General features: G+C 45.1%; 1 protein-coding gene across 1 annotated transcript in view; it reads left to right on the plus strand.

Annotated features, from left to right (window-relative positions):
- The window catches only part of NSD2 (nuclear receptor binding SET domain protein 2), a 40,237-nt gene that overhangs the window by 9,128 nt on the left and 9,572 nt on the right, over window positions 1-21,537 (plus strand). The window contains exons 4-15 of the mRNA XM_015820437.1: window positions 326-492; window positions 682-1,170; window positions 2,620-2,764; window positions 5,064-5,182; window positions 7,447-7,522; window positions 8,821-8,936; window positions 13,695-13,826; window positions 16,356-16,479; window positions 16,886-17,086; window positions 18,298-18,477; window positions 19,392-19,548; window positions 19,767-19,972. Of these exons, the coding sequence (XP_015675923.1) occupies window positions 326-492; window positions 682-1,170; window positions 2,620-2,764; window positions 5,064-5,182; window positions 7,447-7,522; window positions 8,821-8,936; window positions 13,695-13,826; window positions 16,356-16,479; window positions 16,886-17,086; window positions 18,298-18,477; window positions 19,392-19,548; window positions 19,767-19,972 (2,112 nt within the window). The remainder of the gene's footprint in view (window positions 1-325; window positions 493-681; window positions 1,171-2,619; window positions 2,765-5,063; window positions 5,183-7,446; window positions 7,523-8,820; window positions 8,937-13,694; window positions 13,827-16,355; window positions 16,480-16,885; window positions 17,087-18,297; window positions 18,478-19,391; window positions 19,549-19,766; window positions 19,973-21,537) is intronic.

Here is a 21,537-nt window from a genome sequence, read left to right on the forward strand (position 1 = left end):
AGCGGGACTGACCTAGGGTGAATTTTAAATAGGGATAATTTTTAATGATTTTAATAATGTCACAGCTACAAATATTTGGTTTTTAATTGGCTTTTATAGGGGAAATGTTGTGTTGTGTTGTTTGTATTGTGTTATTTTAATATGCTGTGAGCCGCCCTGAGTCCCGTGGGGAGAAGGGCGGCATATAAATTATGAAAAAATAAAAAATAAAAAAATAAAATAAAAAAATTTAACTTCATACAGTCAAAAATGTTATTTCATCTTTGCACGTGGCTCTGTTAAGCTAAGACCCTGAATTGGTCGAATATGCCGTCTCTATTTTCAGGACAGAAAAAGAGTTTTCGCCAGTATCACGTACAGTTTTTTGGGGATGCGCCAGAACGAGCCTGGGTGTTTGAAAAGAGCCTTGTAATGTTCAAAGGAGAAGAGCAGTTTGAGCAATTGTGTCAGGAAAGTGCAAAGCATTCCATTAACAAAGCAGAGAAAATAAAGGTAAGATTTCTGTGTGTGTGTTGTTTTGTGCTTGCTAATACCTGGGCCATTTTACCTGCTTGCTAATGGCATCTTGTTATGCGTCGATATGAATGGGAAAAAATATATTTTTCAAGATTCACCAGGTGGAGCTTTTCTGTTGTTAGTCTAAATTACCTCTTTTCCTTATGTTTTTTTCCCCCCCTGCAGATGTTAAAACCGGTTTCAGGAAAACTGCGTCCCCAGTGGGAGATGGGGGTCAAGCAGTCCAAAGATGCCTTGTCCATGTCCGTGGAGGAAAGGAAAGCGAAGTACACCTTCATTTACGTCAGGGGCAGGCCGGTCCTCAACCCCCAGGTGGCGAAGGAAGCCGGACTCGTAGTTAAGTCTTTGGAAGAGATGGATAAAATTTATTTGGAGGAAGACCTTTCTCAGACTCTCAAATCGAGCAAAGAATACGACGTCCCGGCCAAAAGGGGGAGAAGGACCAAGTCGCTTTGCGCAAGTGATTCGGAAGACTTCGGCCCCAGGCCTGTCCAGAGCACCCCTTCCGGAAAATACCTGGAGGAGAGAGAAGCCAGAGGAGGCACGGGGGGGTCCCCTTTCGGTAGGAAGAAAGCGATTGCCTACGCTCCCCGAAACCGAAAGAGCGATGGGGTCCCCCAGTTCCTGGTGTTTTGTCAGAAGCACCGAGATGAGGTTTGTGTCTTCAGAATTCGTATCGTGACGCTTCATCCTTCCTTTTCCAGGTGTCTGGATGGGTCCCTTAGAGCAGAGGCCCCCAAACTTTGGGGCACCAGGGACTGGTTCCGTGGAGGGAGGTTTTTCCACGGACCAGAGGGTGCGTGGTTTTGTGTGCTCCCGCGGATGGGGCTTTGTTTGTGTGGGCTGGTTGCTGGCATGCCGCAGCCCAGTACCGGTCCACGGACCGGGGGTTGGGGACCCCTGCCTTAGAGTCACAAAGTACGAAATCTGTATGTCTTCTCCTCGCACACTTAATGCTCATCCAGGTTCTAAGAAGCCTTGCACTAATTCATTGGGCTTCTCCTCCTGCCTTCTTAAGATAGCAAATCTGTGAGTGAGTTGAGTCTAAATTGAGAGACAGACAGCTGTAAATACCGACCGTCACATGATTGGGGGGAGCAGCCGTCAGGATTTTGGAACTGGGTCACAAGTACCTCTGGGATGGCCTGTCGTGACTTCAGACGGCCACTAAACGAGCAGTCGTAGGTCAGGGCCACCTGTACTGTGTGGGTGTTGTTCATGACATTGTTTTTGCACACCTGAAATCAAGCCGGGGCCCTTGTTTTTTCGGCTGAAGAATTTCAATGTTTTTGTCTATTCTGTTAATGGAGTTGCAGGACATTTTAAGGGACGCAGAAGATCCGGATCCTGTAGGAGAATGTAAAGATTTTTATTATTTTTTTTAAAGAAAAAAACTTGGAGAAAATTTTAAAAACAGACCCATTTGTCTTACCTAAATGCAGGTAGTCCTCAATTTACAACAGTTCCCTTAGTGACCGTTCAAAGTTACGACGGCACTGAAAAATGTGGCTTGTGACCATTTTTCATAGCTACGACCTTGGCACCACCCCCAGGGTCACGCGATCAAAATTCGGACGCTTGGCAACTGGTCCGTACTTACGACGGTCGCAGCGTCCCACAGGGGTCACGTGATCCCCTTTGGCGACCTTGTGATAGGCAAAGTGAGTTGGGGAGCCAGATTCACTTAGCAACCGTGGGGAGAAAAGTCGTAAAACGGGGCAGAACCCGAGGATTCTCTGTACTGGATATCGGCAGCTGAGATTAAGCGGTTCTCGGGGTGAGTCCACGTCCGTCCCACCTGTGGGGATTCTCCATCGTGCTTGTCCCAAAGGTGCTTTTGCAAAAGGCAAGTGGACTTTCTTGCGTTTCTTTTCTGGTCATAAAGGAAAAACCGGGAAAATCCAGTTGGCCTTTTGGAAAAAGCGCCTTTGGGACACGTCCGTCGTGCAACCCAAAAAAATATCAAAATAATAAATGAATAAATTGAAAACGAAAGTAAGAAAACAAGCAAAGAGCGAGCCTGGAAGGGCAGACAGGCTGGGGCCTCTGGGTCTCTCTCCTCCATCGAGTCTCTCTTGTTTCCTTCCTGTTTGTTACGTCCAGGTGGTCTCTGAGCATCCCGATGCCTCGAGCGACGAAATCGAAGAGCTGCTGGAGTCACAGTGGAACATGCTAAGCGAAAAACAGAAAACACGCTATAACACAAAATTTGCCCTAGTGACCTCTCCCAAATGTGAAGAAGACACTGGTAAACGTAAAACTGTGCTAGTATACTCTAACTAAGTTTAATATATGTAGCCATGTTTAATTAAGCACACAGTTCACAGCCTGTAGGGAAGATCAGCTTTCACGGTTTCTGTTTCTAATTTTGGGATGTCGTGCCGATAAGCAGTGAATGCAGTCCTTTTTCTTTTTCTTTTTCTTTTTTCTTTTTTTTTATTTATTTAAACCAGAAAAGTTAATAATGTCTACATTTCTTGCTCATTGTTCTGCGAAGTTGCTCTGTGTAAACCTGTTGTAGATAATGCTGGTGTCTCATTCCCTTCCTGTCTGCAAGCAGCAGCCACCGCCTGTATCCCTCCCTGTCAGCGAAATGGGAATTAAGGAGATCGAAAGAAATTAAGCTAGAATTTAAATTAAAGACATTCGCTCTGAGCGTAACTCTTGTTTTCAAAGTCGGAGTGGAGGTTGAGTCCGTGTCCCTGTGTTTGCAATAATTAAGACTGTGTGGATGTTCAAAGACCCCACCCAATGCTTAAATGTGTCCAGGACAGACAGGGCTGTAGCTAGTGGTGGAGAGTATTATTTGAATCTGCAGGAATCTGGCCAGATCTCCATCTTTATAAAGCATTTAGCTATAGATTTGGAAGAGTTGATATGCCTAAAGGCAAAAAAAAAAATAAAAATTAAAAAGCCATATTTTTTGTCTCTCAGTATTAATATTGTAGTCTGTATAACATTGTTGGATTATGACAGAAATTTTAAGATATCAGGTTGCTGCTTTGGACAATGAGAAGAATGAGCGTGTGTTGGAAAGGTTTCTCAATTTTGGACAAAATGTATTAAAACTGTAGTCAGTTTTGTTATTTGTGTGTGAAATGACAACTTGTGGGGAAAGTTGAATGCTTTGTCTCGATGTATAAAATATGTGGGTGTCGATTTTAAAAGCAAACAAGACTACACAACATTCTGTATCTCTCAAGGTTCAGCAGCGAGGAGCTTGAGCAAGGCCACACGTAAAGTCTTTCAAGGATCACGTAAACGAAGATCAAGATCCAGAAGTAATTTAAATTTGTGCTGTGTAATATTGATTTTAAACTAAGTAACCCTTTACTTAAGTGTGCCTTTCATGTAACTGCTCAATCCTACCTTTTTCTCAAAATGTTGTGCTCCTTCAGTTTTAGCGTTTTTATGGATCTTGAATTAAATATTTGAGTACTGTAGTACAAAATTCTGTCCAGCTTTATGGAAGTTTCTTCTTACGATCCAATTAAAATGAATCTTGCTTCCTCAGTTTGTTACACCTCTATAAGATGACTTTCAGACCCTGGGCATATTTAGGAATCTGTGAAAGACCGTTTTTGCACGTCGATATAGCTTATGTCAAAATCTTGGCCCTCTAAGCCATAGCTTTTCCCAATAAACTTAAACTTCACCCTTGGCATGTGGAAACGAACAGTTATCCACACGTTTTTAAAAGAAACATGTTGTAGGATAGGATAGTAAGATGTGTTTTGAGGCTTGAAAATTTAATTACCAGCAAAAGGATATTGATTTTTTTCCCATAACATTTGAATGAAGTTCTGTGGCTCCAAATTAAGTAATAACAATTTGGTCCTAGGCTAAAAAGTTTACTTGGGGAATAATGAACAATAATTAGGAAGTTTTGTTATGATCCAATAGGGGATTTTGGGGATAGGGAATAGAATCTTTACATATAAAGGAGAATTGGTGAAATAGGTTGTATAAACTAGTTGTAATCTTCTCTCTTAAAGTTGGTAACATGGAACTTTATTATTTCAAATGGGTTTAATTCAGACCCACGGGTTTCAGGTATAAATATACAAGGTGCCTAAAAACCTTTTTTTTCCCACTATCTTTGTCTAAAATATTTCTCCCCCCCTAACCTACCCTTGGTCTTTATATGAAACAAATTCACTTAATACATGTAATTACCTTATATTTTCCAAGCCTTAGGGTGATAGTCTATTACATAATAATTTCAGAAAATGGGATAATTGCTTTATATAACACTAGTGCGCTTTTAAAAAGAAGTTACTTCAGAAAAAAAACTTCTGGTTGTAGAACCATTATAAATTGAAAGGAGAAATTAATATTAAATGTACAGATAGGTGTAGGATGTTTTTGTATATAAGATCCGCTCTCGTGGGTGTGTGCTGCAAATCTAGTTTTAATAAGAGAAGCTGGGACTCACAAGATGTTTAGGGTTAATAAACATTATCGAGCTGTGTTAGAACAGTAACGTAACTGCTTTGGTTCGAGATAATTTCTACATGAGCTTTAAGTTTCCCCATCCCTACTCCAAGGTAACTTATATGGAAATAAAAGGAAACCTGTAAAGAGGACAAGGAAACCCACGGAAGATTTTGAAGTTCAAGAAGCATCTAGAAAAAGGCTGAGAATGGATAAGAAGAACTATCAGAAGGTAACTATGTTCTTGGCTTATTTGGGTGTACTGTCATGGCAACCGACGTGATTATTATTTGACTTTGTTTTATCAAAATAACATGCTGCTTCACCGGAGCAGATGATTTAATGGACGGGGTGATCACTTGATGGATCGACCTGTTAAACAAGTAGTTAACCAGAGAGCTCATTTCGAAACATCGGACTATGCAGTGCCCCTAAAAGCATCTTTGATGTCATATTTTATATTCGTGGGTCTGTTTTCTGAATCTTTCCGCCATGATAGTAGAGGAACAAGTGAACAGCTGAGAAAGGAAATCAGTTGCACCTGGGGGGGGGGTCTGGGGGTTTCATCTGGAAAAGGGGATAAAATATCCTTTCATCTGTACTTTTCAGATGGCCAGTCTCACTTTTTTCCCCCCATCTTGAACTAGTTGTTTATTTGCACTTCACACATTTAGGGTCAAACAAATGGATTAACAGGTGCGGAAGCAACAATTCATGTATCCGGAAATGTTAAAGATCCAGTGGAATTGTGTTTGTGCAGGGAACCCTTGACTTAGCATTTGAAGTTACAACGGCACTGAAAAATGTGACTTGGGACCGTTTTTCACATTTGGTGAAAAATGACATCATTTCATGGTCACATGTTCAAAATTCGGACCCTTAGCAACTGGCTCATGTTTATGACGGGTGCAGCGTCCCCCGGGGTCACGTGGTCCCCCTTTTGTGACCTGACAAGCAAAGTCGGAGAAGGCGGATCCACTTAACAACCGGGTTACTAACTTAACAACTGCAGCGATCCACTTAACAACTGTGGCAAGAAATGTCGTAAAATGGGGCAAAACTCACTTAACAACTTTCTTGTTTAACAACAGAAATTTTGGACTCCGTAGTTGTGGTAAAGACTCCCTGAATAGATATCCTCATTTTTTTTGAATGCCTATTTTGTGAACTCACAAGCAACGTCATTAGCACTTAGAAGTATTGTTGTTGTTTTTTTCTTTTTTACACCTTCCTCAGTAAGGTATGTCGACTGTTGTTAAAAGAAACATGGACATTAGGTCCTAAAGCTAATTTGTTACTTCAGCTATTGTAAAATAGTTGTGTGTAGCATATTGTATTGGCCCTGAATTAATGAATTCCCGAGTAGATTGCAGCTTCCGTTCATGTTCCCTCGTCTTAATCCGTGGGGAGGAAGCGGAAAGGCCCACCTGTTCAGGTAGCACCCTGGAAGTGAGGCGGGTGTGTGTGTGTCTCTCCTGCCTTTATCATTGCTCGGCGATATCGGCACATATCAAGCAGGGTGTCTTAACCCCGTGGTCTTGCGGTTGCCTCTGTTGAGTAGTCGCCCCAACTAACCCACATTCTCTGGGAGACCTTTCCTTACGTCCTTTAACAGGGCAACAGAAAAGAGAAAATTTGGCAGGGACCTGCGTTTGCTCCCTTCTGCTAAAAGTCACAGATTTAGTTGGGGATGACTTGATGAACTGCTTTTACAGGTAAGCTACCTGTCCATATGAATCTATGAACGGACGGGGTAAAAAAAGAAAACAAGACCCCTTCGCGCGTAACTTCCCAGCCATCCTCATAGGAAGCTTGGATAGCAACGCTACCCTTGACCAGGTAGATCTACAACTGCTTTTGGGAACAGAGTTTAAGTTGTAAGTCGAGGCACCCATGTGACCAGACCCAATTTTACAACCGACAAGCCACTGTCTTGTGACCACGGAATGCTGCAACTAGTCGTAAACGTGAGCTGGTTTGCCAAGCACCCGAGATGCAGCCGTGCAGCTGTTAGGGTGAGGCATGACATGTTGACAGCCGGAAATGATGTAAAGAATGTCCTAACTCTGAATGATCAACCACTTTGTAAGTCAACGGCTACCTGTACTCGTAAGTCCTTTTCTATTGGAGGTGCTGGTATTAACCTTCAAGTAAAACTAATGTTTGCTTAGTAACCTATTTTTTTCCAAACTTACACCCAATCAGGTAACTAAACCACGTCTTCAGCGAAAGATGGTTCCCCAGGGGGAATTTTAAATGGACGTTCTAATTAGTCCCGTCACAGAAGTCTTAAAAGTGCTAACTTTAGACACGTCGTTTTAAAATTAAATGACTATTTTAATAGATAATATTTCTATTTAGAGTCTGTTTCAATGAGGTGATTATTTTCTTCCAGTATTTTCTTCCCGTATTTATCTAAATTAGGAAGGCTCTTGTGTTTTTTTTATTTCATTTTCTCTCTTCCTTCCTCCTCCCCCTTTTTTTTTTTAATAACAGAGGGAGAGGAGCAATGACAAAACGGCAAAAACAAACTTGGCTAAAGTCACAGAAACCTCGCAAAAGAAGCCGTCAGGTAATGTAGTCAGAACAAGCTTGATGCGTCTTCTGACATTAACCAGGTTCTACGTTCCGTGGTTTAAAGTGGCTGCTGAAATGTGGGGAAATAAGCCGTGGCCCTGTTTGAATGCTGCTGTAAGCTTGAGAAGTGGGACACACGCCTTTTATTTGTTGAAGGTGGGGGTCCTAATTGTTACCTCTTTTTTCCCCCCCTCCCACACTTTAGCTTCCCACGCTGACTCAAACGTTTATGTGGAGGGAGTACGACTCTCACAAACCAGTCAGGAAGGGATGGGAAGGCCCGGCAGGATTCTTAGAATTGGTAAATGGAATTCTCTTCTATAACTAGATGGACAGGCAGACAGACAGAGATGATTGGTTGATTGATTGATTGATGATAGAGACAAACAGACAGACATATGGAGATAGACAGACAGACAGACATAGACAGACAGAGTGGATACATATAGATGGGCATAAGCAGAGACAGATGGTTAGTGATAGACAGATGGATAGATTAGATCAGTGGTTCTCAACCTTTTTAATGCCGCGACCCCCAACCGGTCGTAAGTCGAGGACTAAACCGGTCGTAAGTCGAGGACTTTCCTTGCCCGGGAGCGCCGCGCATGCGTGGTTCCGCCCCCTGTGCCGGCCGAGGCGTAGCTGGCAAGCGGCAGAGACGGAGCAGGCCGACCACCAGCTGGCCCAGCTCAAGGGAGGTAAGGCACCCGCCGGAAAAAGGGGGAAAAATGGCGGACAGCCTTGCTTGGCGACCCCCGTGAAATGGTCGATCGACCCCAAATGGGGTCCCGACCCATAGGTTGAGAACCGCTGGATTAGATAGATGACAGACAAGACAGATATCCACTGAGTGCAACTGGCCTTATTTCCAGCTGTTTTTTAAGCCTCACTGAGGAAGCCAGGCAATTAAATGTAGTCTGGCTTAACGTAAGTAGTATTAGTCTCCATGAGTATTTAAAAAGCTCTGGCCTTGTAAAATTGATTTGCAAATCTACTATAGAAACATCAATAATAAATTATTGACCAAATCCATCCAGGTCACATCTTCAGAAAAAGATGGGGATACCAATGGAATTCTAGATTGCAAATCACGCTACGTGCATTGTATTTTAACTATTCTTAAATGCGGCCTATATTTGCTTCTCTATCTGTATTTCTAATTCCATACCGTGGGGATCTGAAAAGAATATTCTAAATTCTCGATACATCAGTCAGGCGGTGTTGACTTCAAGGAAAGGCCCTGGGACTCTTAAGTTCACTTTGTAAACCAAAATTATTTTACCACAACGGCAGGTCTGTCCGATGCATATAAGCCACTGAAGAAACGAAACCGGGCCCCGGGACCAGAATCTTCGCATCTCCCTTATAGCAAAAGTTCATCTCCTTCAGCGTCCTTAACTGAGAATGAGGTAAAATACAAATGAACAATGGAAGGCAGATAAAAAATATGCAAGCAACTTAAATTTGGTTTCTTTAAACAGTGGAAAGAAATAACCTTTGAAACAGGATTCATTTGCTGTTATAAAAACCTCCGTTCTCCTTTCTCTGTACATACAGTGTGGTAAGTTTATCTCTGCAGGAGAAAGAGGAAACGTTGGTGAGAACTCGACTGTGCGCCTCACGCCAGCTTTCCTGAATTTTGGTTCCACGTAGTATTATGAGACATTAAAGTCGGGCGCTGCAAGGATTTTAAACATGGAATACAGGGAAACTCAGGCCATCCAACTATCCACAAGTCTAAATTTGTGGTACTGGCTGGGACTATCTCAGACTCTCCAAAAGATGCTTAGTCCCAAATATTTCAACCAAAGCTTTTCTTAAAACGCTTAGGAAGAAGCACTTCTGCCAAAAACGTAAAACATGCAGAGGTTAAGCAGGCCCTGTTGGCACAGTTAAACCAAGATGAAACAATGCTCAGTTCAGCTCAGGTCACAAGCAGTATAAATGAGAGGGAAAGTACATTTTTCTGGTTATTGGGGGTTTTTTTTTCTCTCCTTAAAATCCGTTCAGACTCTGCAAGGCTTGGGACAGGAAGGAGCAAATGGGCTTTTGGGCCGGATGTGGCCGTGCAGGTAACGCCCGTCAACCACTCGTTAACTGAACATCTTCCTCTTGAGTCCTTTGATTTTAGAGCCCCGATGTGCGTGCTCACACGGTGCGTATCTTTTGTGTACGGCAACCTCAAAGCTCAGAGCAACACAATTGCAACACACAGCGCAAGCCTTTCTACAGGTGGTCCTCAACGGTCGCTTAGCAACCATTTGAAGTTACAACAAAGCCCGAAAAGGGTGTTTACGACCTAGATGGCCGCCTTCCTCCACCCTGAGGTCACATGACCACGTTTTGGGAGCTTGGCGGCCTCCCCCCCCCCACCCCCCATTTACGGCCGTTTGCAGAATCCTGCAGTTACGTGACCACAATTTACGACGTTTTTGCTAGAAATTGGAGTTTACTTCCAATTGCCATCCAAAAACGCCCCGTAGTAAATAATGGGTTCACTTAACTGTGGCACTCGCTTAATGATCACCACAAAAGGGTCATAAAATCTGGTTAGCATGAATCGACTCTCACCTTTGTGATCCTTGGTAATAAATATGGATTAGGGCAGGGATAGGCACCTTGGCTCTTTTATGACTCATGGACTTCAACTCCTTCCTGATTCAGGAATTCTGGGAGTTGAAGTCCATGAGTCATAAAAGAGCCGAGGTTGCCTAACCCCGGATTAGGGCAATGGGACGATTTATCCTATAGCATAAACCAGTTTCTGCTATGAGATCCTTTTCCATCACATTGTCCAAGAAAATGCAGCGATCAGTGAAAAATGGATTGCAGAGTAGAGGTATCCCTCAACTTGTTTAGTGACTGTTTGAAATTACAACGGAAACCAAAAAAGTTACTGAGGACCCAGATTCGAAATTCTGACCACTGGCTCTGTCACCTGATTGTAAATACTGCCCATAGGAAACCATGGATCCTCTCAACAACCGCCACGTTCTCTTAGTGTATAACTTGTAGTAGATTACAACTAACTTCCACGGTATCCAAGCCAGCAGATTCAGATGTCCTCATTGTGGACCTACAAGTGGTGTGGCCTTCTCCACCAGCCACGCATCCATCTTCCAGCCTCTTGATGCTGTCAGTCAGAGCCTCCGTTGCACTGCATTTATTTGAGACAGCAGAATAGCCGGCCATTTCAGCGTAAGAGCTACAGCGCAATGGTCCACCTCAAAGGAGAAGACGGAAGGGGTTGAAGCTGAGCAATCCTTCACTTCATGAGGCTGAATTCTGAGTTCATCCACAGGGAACTAAGGTCATCAGCAGAGAACAACCGCTGTCTCGGCTGTGTGACTTTCCTCCGTATGTCATCCATGAACCCAGACAGCTGTGTATGTGTGATCAGACCAGGACTGCCCAGGTTTACTGCTCTCCTCTGCCTGTGTCTTTCACAAGTGAAAGTGTCACAGATCCTCCAGGCAATTCTCAGCTCTCTTAATTCCACAGTAGGTGCGGCCTAGTCCAGAGATTCTCAACCTGTGGTCCATGGGCCCCTGGGAGCCGCGACGTCGTCACAAGGGGTCCGTGAAGGCTCGAAGAAATGTTATGATTTAAATCTTGAGTTAAGGCTTTGGGGTCCCTGGCCACAAAAGGTATTTAAAGGGGGTCCGTGGTGAAGAAATGGTTGAGAATCGCTGGCCTGGTCCATCAGAAAAGGTCTACCAAAAACACTGGATGTGTCTAGATATTTTTCAAGAAGGAACTCATGTGCTGGACAACGGTCCTGCTTTTCCTGTGTAAGATGATGACCGTATTTCCATTTTTCCTCTTAGTAAAAGACTTGCAATTTTGTACAGTGACAGTCACTGCATAATATGTACCTGCAGAGGCTGTAGTTGTCTATGCTTAAGTGAAATAGTCTTTTCATCCAAGGAGGATGGGGCAAAGTTTGTGCGCTGAACTCTTCGCTTTTTCCGGATACAATAGGATAATTCTCTAACCAGGCCCCAAAGGTGCTTTTTTCAAGAGGCAACTGGACTTCCTATGCTTTTCCTTGAAGACGTTTCGCTTCTCATCCAAGAAGCTTCTTCAGGTCTAACTTTACTGAGAACTGATGAAGCTTCTTGGATGAGAAGCGAAACGTCTTCAAGGAAGAACAAAGAAAGTCCAGTTGCCTCTTGAAAAAGCACCTTTGGGACAACCATGATCTGGACGATGGAGAATCTCCGCAGACATCTCCCTAACCAGGTGTCTTTCTAGCAAAGCACCTTCAAAATATCACATGAACTAGGACCTCTTATAGCAGTGTTTCTCAACCGTGACAATTTTAAGGCATGTGGACTTCAACTCGCAGAATTCCACAGCTGGCTCCCAATTCTGGGAGTTGAAGTCCACATGCCTTAAAATTGTCAAGGTTGAGAAACACTGTCTTATAGTTTCCCTATCGCCATCTGCACACAGCTGGTGTATAGCGACCTCTATGTAGCCAGTGCTCAGAGTCCTATTACTGATAAAGGCGTTTCTGTGATTCTCACAGGTTTGCTATGATGGGGACAGAAAAGGTGGGTTTTTTCAATGCAAAGACTCAATAGGCCGATTAGCTGCGCCCTCCCTGCAGAGCGGGCCCTTCCTTGAAGAGTTTTTCCGCATCTGTAGCACCGTCTTATGCCTTGACTTGACCTCAACACTTGTTTTATCCAGCAGACGTTCATGCAACATCTTCTTCTTCTTCTTCCTATTATTATTATTATTATTATTATTATTATTATTATTATTATTATTATTTTCATTCATTTCTAACATAAAATGCAAAAGCAAATAGTAGGGGACAAGAGTAGAGAAAGGAAAAACAAAAAAAGGTGTGAAGAAACAAAAGGCATTGACTTCCGACTCTCTCTGTTGCAGTAAAACCAGACATTAAAATCAAATCTCAACATTTTACATTTCTATCGTAGTGTGCACTAGCCATTTCTGTGACATGTTCACGCACCCATGTAAACCACTACACACCTGTCTTTTGGCAGAGCTGTGTTACCCTCTCCTAAATTAACGGCTGGCCTTTTATTTGTTAACCTCTGGTAGCAATTAAAGAGGGAGGCACCTGGATCTCAACACGGAAGAGTAGCTTACCTGCGGTGTTTTTGTTTTGTTTTGGTTTTTTTCAAATGGTCATCTCTGCATGCTCACGTTTTGCACACCTTCGGATTCTTGGTTTGTTGAGTACAGGTGGTCCTCAACTTAACAACGGTTCGTTTAGTGACCGTTCAAAATTACAACGGCACTGAAAAAAGTGACTTATGACCGTTTTTCACAGGTACGACCGTTGCAGCCTCCCCTTGGTCCTGTGATCAACATTCAGGCATTCGGCAACTGACTCGTACTTATGACGGTCGCAGCGTCCCGGGATCACGTGATCCCCTTTTGCGGCCTGACAAGCCAAGTCCATGGGGAAGCCAGATTTACTTAACGGCCGTGTTACTAGCTTAACAACTGCAGTGATTCACTTAACAATTGTTGTAAAGGTTGTAAAATGGGACAAAGCTTACTTAATAACAGAAAATCCGGGCTCGATTGTGGTCGTAATTCGAGGACTACCTGTAGTCGGCTTCCAGAGCAGTTGCATCTGTTGGGAAACTGAGGAAAGCTGACAGCTGGGATTAGACAATCCCAAGAGGGCAGGGGGGGGGGGCTTCCTGCTGTAACACGATCCAGTCAGAGTTCCTGGTCAGGTATAAAATTCACCTGTATGAGGCAAGCAGCCTCCTCTATAGAAATTACCCATGCTAGAATTAATTCACCTGCTGACTATGCCACAGGCCTGTCACAAATGAACGTTGGTGGAGGACAGTTTGGGGGTCTAGTTGCTGAAGAAGAAATCTAAGGGCTCCAAGCGGGCTGGGGATGCTGGGATCTGTAGTTCAGCAACCCCTGGAGAGCTGAAGGGGTTAATTATACAGGGGTAGTCAACCTTGGCTCTTTTATGACTCGTGGACTTCAACTCCCAGAATTCCTGAGCCAGCACAGCTGGCTCAGGAATTCTGGGAGTTGAAGTCCACGAGTCATAAAAGAGCCAAGGTTGACTACCCCTGGGTTAATACATCAGGGTTTTTCCCCCACAGAAGCAATGTTAAATCAGAATGTAGGAAGCTCTTAATTCCTCCTGTGGTTTTTAGATTTCAGATGGTCCGGGAGACGAGAGGTCAGAGTCTGCCTATGAAAGCACCGACGAGGGTCTCGGGGAGGCCTCTCAGCTGTCCAAGAAGTCGGACCGAGGAGCCACAGCCCGGAAGGAGTACGTCTGCCAGGTAAGAAAGGAAGGGGCTTGTCAGGCAAGTCCTCTGGGTAAACTCTCGGAAAGACCAGGTTAGGGAGAGATCGTGGTGGGGAAAATGTATCTTGCCTGGTCACTAAGAGTCAACACTGAGGTGACAGCAGACCATCAGTGCTTGTCAAGGCACGTTTTTGCTTGTAAATCGGAAAATTTAACATGAACAAATATGTTGAAATATCCACGGGAAACTGTCACCAGAATCGCCTTCCAGTACATCTAGGCCAGGGGTAGGCAACCTTGGTCCTTTTATGACTGGTGGACTTCAACTCCCAGAATTCCTGAGCCAGCATGGCTCAGCTTGGAAACCTCTCCCTTTCCCCTCAGCATGGCTGGCTCAGGAATTCTGGGAGTTGAAGTCCACCAGTCATAAAAGGGCCCAGGTTGCCTACCCCTGGCCTAGGCCTAGGCCCCTTCATGACTCGTGAACTTCAACTCCCAGAATTCCTCAGCCAGCATGGGGGAACTATGGCCCCTTCATGACTCGTGGACTTCAACTCCCAGAATTCCTCAGCCAGCATGGGGGAACTATGGCCCCTTCATGACTCGTGGACTTCAACTCCCAGAATTCCTGAGCCAGCCTGGCTCAGCTTGGAAACCTCTCCCTTTCCCCTCAGCATAGCTGGCTCAGGAATTCTGGGAGTTGAAGTCCACGAGTCATAAAAGGGCCAAGGTTGCCTTCCCCTGTCCTAGGTAGGCTTTCAACAAACCTCATGACTTGGCCCTTTCAACGTGTCATTTGGGGCAGAACGAATATTCCATTTACATGTGATAATCTAAATGGGGAACGTTCTTTTGTCAGTATCCAAACAATCGTGTTCTAAAGAAGCTCTAGGATTACAGACTTCACTAATTAGGATAATAGGAATACTGCATAATTTAAGTAAAATACAAACCAGAACCAAACAAAGGTCTGTAGGGGAAACTAAATGGTCAAAATCTTATCTGCTGTAGACAATTTGCGAATCTCATAGGATCTTTGCCAAGTCCAATTGCATTTGTCAGAATATGCATTTAAAAAGAACATGTTTTGAGCTTGGAATTAATCACTCCCACCTGGAACTTGTCTTTTGGGAGGGGGGAGAGAAGGGGTTCTATGTCCCACTGCTCAGCCTAGATTAAAATTGGCCAAGCAAACAGTGGGAGCCTTTAAGCGTGCTTGTTACAAATACTGCCTAACCTTCATAGAACAAAAGTGAGGGAAGCAGCAGTAACCGTGAAGTTTTCTCCAAGCGGCCTGAAGAACGGAGTCACAGGCAACAATACATCCATTAGGGCTTGGCTTTCCCAACTCACATACTTGGCCTTTTTAGGCTGATAGCTTTGAAATGTCACAACGCCGTTGTCGTATTTTGGGCACGCAGTCATATGTGGAAAGTGCAACCCACATGCAAAATACCTGGCCACTTGGAAACTCATCGCGGTTCTATCTGTGACACAGTACTTGGGTGTGGTGGATTTGTTTATTTGCTTGACAAGGAGCGCAGCTGCATAGATGCTACTACATCTCTTGAAGGTTAACTTCCTGTAGTAATCCAGTTCCAAGATGGCAGCCAGTGGCCTTCTCCTGCCTAGCAAGCGGATCGTTTACCGACTGATGCTGCAGCATCGTGGAGCCCTCAGACCCGGCGGCCCTCCCTTTTGGCCAGGCCCCACTGACCTCTGGGGCCGTAGTTTCACCGTCTAGGGACGTTCCTTCGTGTGGGGTCTGTGGCGGTCACTGGTCCAGAGATAAGAAGATGGATGTGGGAGGTCAGGAAATAAATCGGCCCACTCATCACCGTCCAACTTCCGGAAGTAGCTCAGAACACCCCGTTCTCTGATGCAGGCAGTCCTCGATTTACGACAATTGAGCCCAAAATTTGTGTTGCTAAGTGAGACATTTGTTAAGTGGGTTTTGCCCCATTTTACAACCTTTCTTGCCAAGGTGGTTAAGTGAATCACTGCAGTTGATAAGTTAGTAACTCCATTGTTAAGTGAATCTGGCTTCCCCCATTGACTTTGCTGATCAGAAGGCCGCCAAAAGTGATCACACAATCTTGGGACGCAGCAACGGTCCTAAGTAGGAGCTGGCGGCCAAGCCACTGAATTTTGATCACGTGACCCTGGAGATGCCGCAAAGGTCGTAACTGTGAAAAACGGTCATAAGTCACTTTTTTCAGTACCGTTGTAAACTTTCAGCGGTCACCAAATGAACCGTTGTAAGTCAAGGGTTCCTTGTGCTAAAAAGGAGCCTGCGAATGCTTCTTTTCTCCACCACAAGAAACCACGAATGTTCACCTTCCGTGGAAACTCCCCGTTGAAGCCAGCTCTGTGGCTGCTGGAGGCCTCCTCTTGGCACACACTCGGATGAGGTTGATCGTGGACCTCCACTCGGTGAATCTGAATTATGTTTCTTTTTTTAAAGGAGCCCCGTGCCCTTAAAAAAGACGGCAGCCTCAAGGGAGAGGGACCCTCGATCCGTGCTCTGGGCCCTTTAAGGCTTAACTTTTTTTCCCTTCTCAAGGTCTGCGAGAAGCCCGGGGAGCTGCTGCTGTGTGAAGGACGCTGCCTGGGGGCTTTCCACGCCAGCTGCGGCGGCCTCTCCGGACGGCCCAAGGGGCACTTCAGGTGCAGCGAATGTACTTCAGGCAAGTCTCGCTTCCTGGGGGGGGGGGGACGGCAGCCTCTGCCCGCTCTGGACCCTGATTGCCGGAGGATGGAAACCCTGTGCTAACCTCCCGTCTCCACCTTTCCTATTGGGAAGAATTCGGTCCACCCTGTGAATATTTTGCATTACAGTCACCCTTCCGTTTCCCCCAAATTTCCTTACTATTCTCTAAAAGAGATTTTACAAAGTTAGACATTTAATATTGAGAGGAAGATGCTTACGGGGGGAGAAATGCCTGTGAAAAATGATTTATTTATTTATTTATTTATTTTAAAAAAAAGGTAGCTACTTTTAATTCCAAGCACTTCATTGGCTCCAGCTAAACATGAACTTGGCTCTGTTCTGTTCTTGAGCAACACTGAAAGGATGCTTTACCTTTTCATCAGGGCTCCACGCCTGCTTTGTCTGCAAGGAGAAGCAGTCGGAGGTCAAGCGCTGCGCCGTCTCTCACTGCGGAAAGTTTTATCACGAGGCCTGCGTGAAGAAATCCCCCCTCACTGTGTTCGAGAACCGGGGCTTTCGCTGCCCTCTGCACAGTTGCGAGAGTTGTCACGTTGCCAACCCCTCCAACCCCAAAGTGTCCAAAGGTACTTGCTCTCTACTTCTTCCCCCCTTCTTCTTCTTCACTCTGGCTCTCTGGGTGCTGCCTGGCGCTCCTTCCCGGAGGACCCAGAGGTGGGTGGGCGGCCATGATGCGCCAGGAGCACAGAGAGGCGCGGCGGCCACCTGACACGAACGCAGGCAGTCCTCCACTCACGACCACAATAAGTTAGTAACCTGGCTGTACAATGAATCTGGCTCCCCCCCCCCATTGATTTTCCTTGTCAGAAGGTCACAAAAGAGGACACACCGTGACAGTCATAAATGTGAGCCAGTTTTCAAGTCTCTGAATGTAAATTGCGTGACCAGGGGGATGCTATAACGGTCGTAAGTCTGAAAAATGGCCATAAGTCTCTTTTTCTTCAGTGTTGTAACTTTGAACGGCCACTAAGCAAACTGTTGTAAGCCAAAGACTAGCCATAGTCTTTTATTTGTTCAAAGGTGGGCGTTCTTGAGCAAAGAGACGCCGGTTTCATGATGAAATAAGGGACGCTCGTGTTATGAGCCGAGCTGTTAATTTATGAAGGGTTTTTAAGGTCAGGATTGATTTTGCCGATTAAATAAATAGACAGCCAGGCTTCTTTTTCTGTCTGGTGATAGGCTCACGTGGATTAGTCATACCATCATTGTGAGTCCGTGGTACCACAAATGGTTTACACAATTGAGTAAGCTCTTCCTCCATAGCAGGAGAGTCCTAGTAGCTATGAAACCGAAGTGGGGGGGTGGAATCATTTTGAGGCGAGCATCTTCCGGTCAAATGAGGGCCCTGGGGTTTGGTAGTTTTTGCTCTGGAATGTTTGACTCATGTCTAAATGCCCATTTTAGAGATGTTTTCCCCATCCGCCCCTCTGGGGTCTCTCTTTGTGATTCCCCACATTCGGCCTCGTTGTGTCCGTGTGCCTGCGTGTCTCTCTCAAGATGACGCCCGCCTGTACTTTAGAGAGTAGTTCATGAATGCTTAGGCCACAATCCAGTGTTTCTCAACTCTGGGGTGTGCAGACTTCAACTCCCAGAATTCCCCAGCCAGCACAGTGGACTTCCGCTCCACAATTGGCTGGGGAATTCTGGGAGTTGTAGTCCGCACATCTCAAAGTTGTCAAGATTGAGAAACGCTGCCATAATCCACTAGCTAGTTATGGATTTGGGTGCACTCTGCTCCTTCTTAAGTTCCTAAGCACTTTTGTCAATATGTTGACAGGCAAAATGATACGGTGCATTCGCTGTCCGGTGGCTTACCACGTGGGCGACAATTGTGTGGCTGCCGGTTGTGCCATGCTTTCCTCCAGCAGCGTTGTGTGTACCAACCACTTTACTGCCACAAAGGGGAAAAGCCACCATGCTCACGTGAACGTCAGCTGGTGTTTTGTGTGCTCAAAAGGTAAACAACTGACTTAATTTTATTCGGACGGTTCTTCAGGGCTGCGAAGGGGTCTTCACGGTGGGTAAGGGGATTTTGTTGCGGGTGGTCATGCTTTTTATTAAGTTTAAAGCCCCTTTATTTCATGTGTGTGTGTGTTGCAAAAGCATTTAGAAAAGATGGATTTTCGTTCTGAATGGAACTGAAGAATTTGCATGTCTAAATATAAGAATGGGGAGAATTCTTTTATATAAATATGAAGTTAGCAGGTAGGGCAAGGGGCACAACTCCTCCCTGCCTGCCCCCAACCCCCATTGACTCCTGAAATCTGCTCCAGAAAATTCTCCTTTTGAGGGCAGGAATGGGAGAAGAAATAGGTTTCAGTAAGAAATGCCGTTCTCAACCACCTCATCTGTGCCTTCAGTCCAAGAAAAGAGACCCAAACCAACCTTTTTCCCGTTTGTTGCATGAAGACCTTCAGTCTTGGTGTGTGAGTCAAGTCTAGCTTCAAATCCATGTTTAAATCTGGTAGCCTAGATTTAAAAATGTGTGCTGAAAGAATAGGCAAGCCATCATCCATGGACGAACTTGATGTGGGGAATATGACCCACATTTTAAAGCTTTCTGTCTTCGGATAGCATTTGTAGGCTGTTTGTCCGACAAACGCGGTTCAGATGTTGTGCTTCCAGCTTTTCTTGGTCACAAAGGGAGGTGTTGATAGTTGATAGATCTCCCAGTTTACTAAGAGTTTGTTCTGCTGTTGTTCTTAAAATAGAGCCTAGCAAACACCGTAATCTTTGCATAATTCCTTTTTGCCTGCATGGACTTGAGCTTTACTCTTTACAGAGAAACACATTAGCATTTTTATGCCCAAAATAAAGCCTTTTTTTTTCCTTTTCTTGTCATTGAGGATTGTTTTGTGCCTTTTGTTACAGGGGGAAGCTTATTATGTTGTGAGTCTTGTCCTGCTGCGTTTCATCCCGACTGTCTAAACATTGAAATGCCAGATGGAAGCTGGTATTGCAATGACTGCAAAGCAGGGAAAAAAATCCATTTTCAAGATATCATTTGGGTCAAACTGGGAAATTACAGGTTTGGATTTATAAACATACCTTAAATATTTTTTAAAAAATCGTTGTGGGTCTATATGATGGTGTCTCACTCTTCCTCGGAGCTCAGAAAAGGGGGAATTTGTAGGTAGAAAGATCTTTGACGGAGAGTTGTATGCATTAACACAATCTGATGTTCATTTGTTTCTGAGAGAACGCTGGCCTCAATTTCTTCCTTTCGTTGGGTTGTTTTTGCGGTAGGTGGTGGCCAGCCGAAGTCTGCCATCCCAAAAACGTCCCCCCAAATATCCAGAAAATGAAGCACGAGATTGGAGAATTCCCTGTGTTTTTCTTTGGCTCTAAAGATTACTACTGGACCCATCAGGCCCGCGTGTTTCCCTATATGGAAGGAGACCGGGGAAGTCGGTACCAGGCCATTAAAGGGATCGGGAAAGTCTTCAAAAACGGTAAAATATTTCGCCACATTTCAACTCAAAGGCACTCTTGCTAGGCGATCAGCTTCTGTTGCGTAGAATCAGAATCCAGTGCAGTTCGCCCTTGAGTTTGGATTTCACTATTTTACTTGGTTGCGCCTGGTGACGGCGCCTAGCTAAGCTTGACTTCAGAAAAGCTGAGCAGGGTCAACGAGGTTGGTAACTATATTATAATTATTGTATACGGGAAGTTCTCCACCTGTGGCGAGTTGTTTGGCAAACATTGGAAGTTACAACAGACCCTATTGGTTTTGAAGGTCTGAAGGTCCCTCCCCTCCAGTGTCACGTGACCGAACTTCAGGCGCTTCTCAACCGAGCCGCATACATTGCAGCAAAACCGCCCCCAGCAAAGCATTCGCTCACTTAATCAATCACTGTGGTGATTAAATGGGTGATCCGCACAAAAAATGTTGCGAAATTAAGACCAGTCACTCCCATTACAGTCGTAAGTCAAGGACTACTTGTACACAGCTGTGTGAAATCATAGCTGCCAGTCCCTCAACTGGGGCTGGCCTTCATAGGCATCACATTCTTCCCAAGAACCTGAGATGCTGTAACATATCGATATAATACCGTGTTTCCCTAAATATAAGATTTTTTATTTTTTGGCCTCCAAAAGAGGCACCAGGTCTTATTTTCAGGGTAGGCCTTACCTCATCTCTGGCACCGACAGCCCCACCCAGCCGGTTCACTTCTTCTGGGGCCGAAGTTCTGCAGCTGCATTCGGGCCTGCATTTTGCGATCAGGCCTTCCCAGAAGGCCCAAGCAGCCGAGTACCGAGCCATGGATTCAATCCATCGCTTGGTGCTCGGCTGCAGATGTTTGCAGAGAAATGCAGGCCTGGCTGCAGAAGAAGAAATGGGCCAGTGAGGAGAGGTCTGGCTGCCAGGCGAGCGGGGACGGAGCAGGTGCGAGGCGGGTGGGCCCTAGGTTGATTTTTAGGTGTGTGCCTCGCCCCAAAACTAGGGCTTGTTTTTGGGATAGGGCTTATATTAGGCCCACCCCCCAAAAATCAAGCTAGGGCTTATTGTTGGTGTAGGCCTTACTTTTCGGGGAAACACGGTAGATATTCAAATCCAAGCAGTTTATTTATTTTATTTATTTATTTATTAAATTTATATACCGCCCTATCTCCCTTGCGGGACTCAGGGCGGTGAACAGGCGATACTAAAAACCACGAATAAATAAATAATTTCTGTTTTAAAATCGAATTGAATAATAGGCCTGTTCTAAAAACACACCCATACAAAACCCCCCACTGAAACACAACCCAAACTACGCCAGGCCGGCCGCACGGAATAGATGGGCCTTCAGGGCTCGGCGAAAAAGGCGCAGGTCCGCAACTGTACGTAGGTCGGGGGGTAGGTCATTCCAGAGGGCAGGAGCTGCCACAGAGAAGGCTCTCCCCCTGGGGGTCGCCAGCCGGCATTGACTGGCCGACGGCACTCTAAGGAGGCCCTCTCTGTGGGAGCGGACTGGTCGAAGGGAGGTGTTTGGTAGGAGGCGGTCTTGCAAATACCTAGGTCCATTGCCATGGA

This window comes from Protobothrops mucrosquamatus, unplaced genomic scaffold (assembly GCF_001527695.2).
Source record: "Protobothrops mucrosquamatus isolate PMUCROS unplaced genomic scaffold, P.Mucros_1.0 scaffold1130, whole genome shotgun sequence".
Lineage (NCBI taxonomy): Eukaryota > Metazoa > Chordata > Lepidosauria > Squamata > Viperidae > Protobothrops > Protobothrops mucrosquamatus.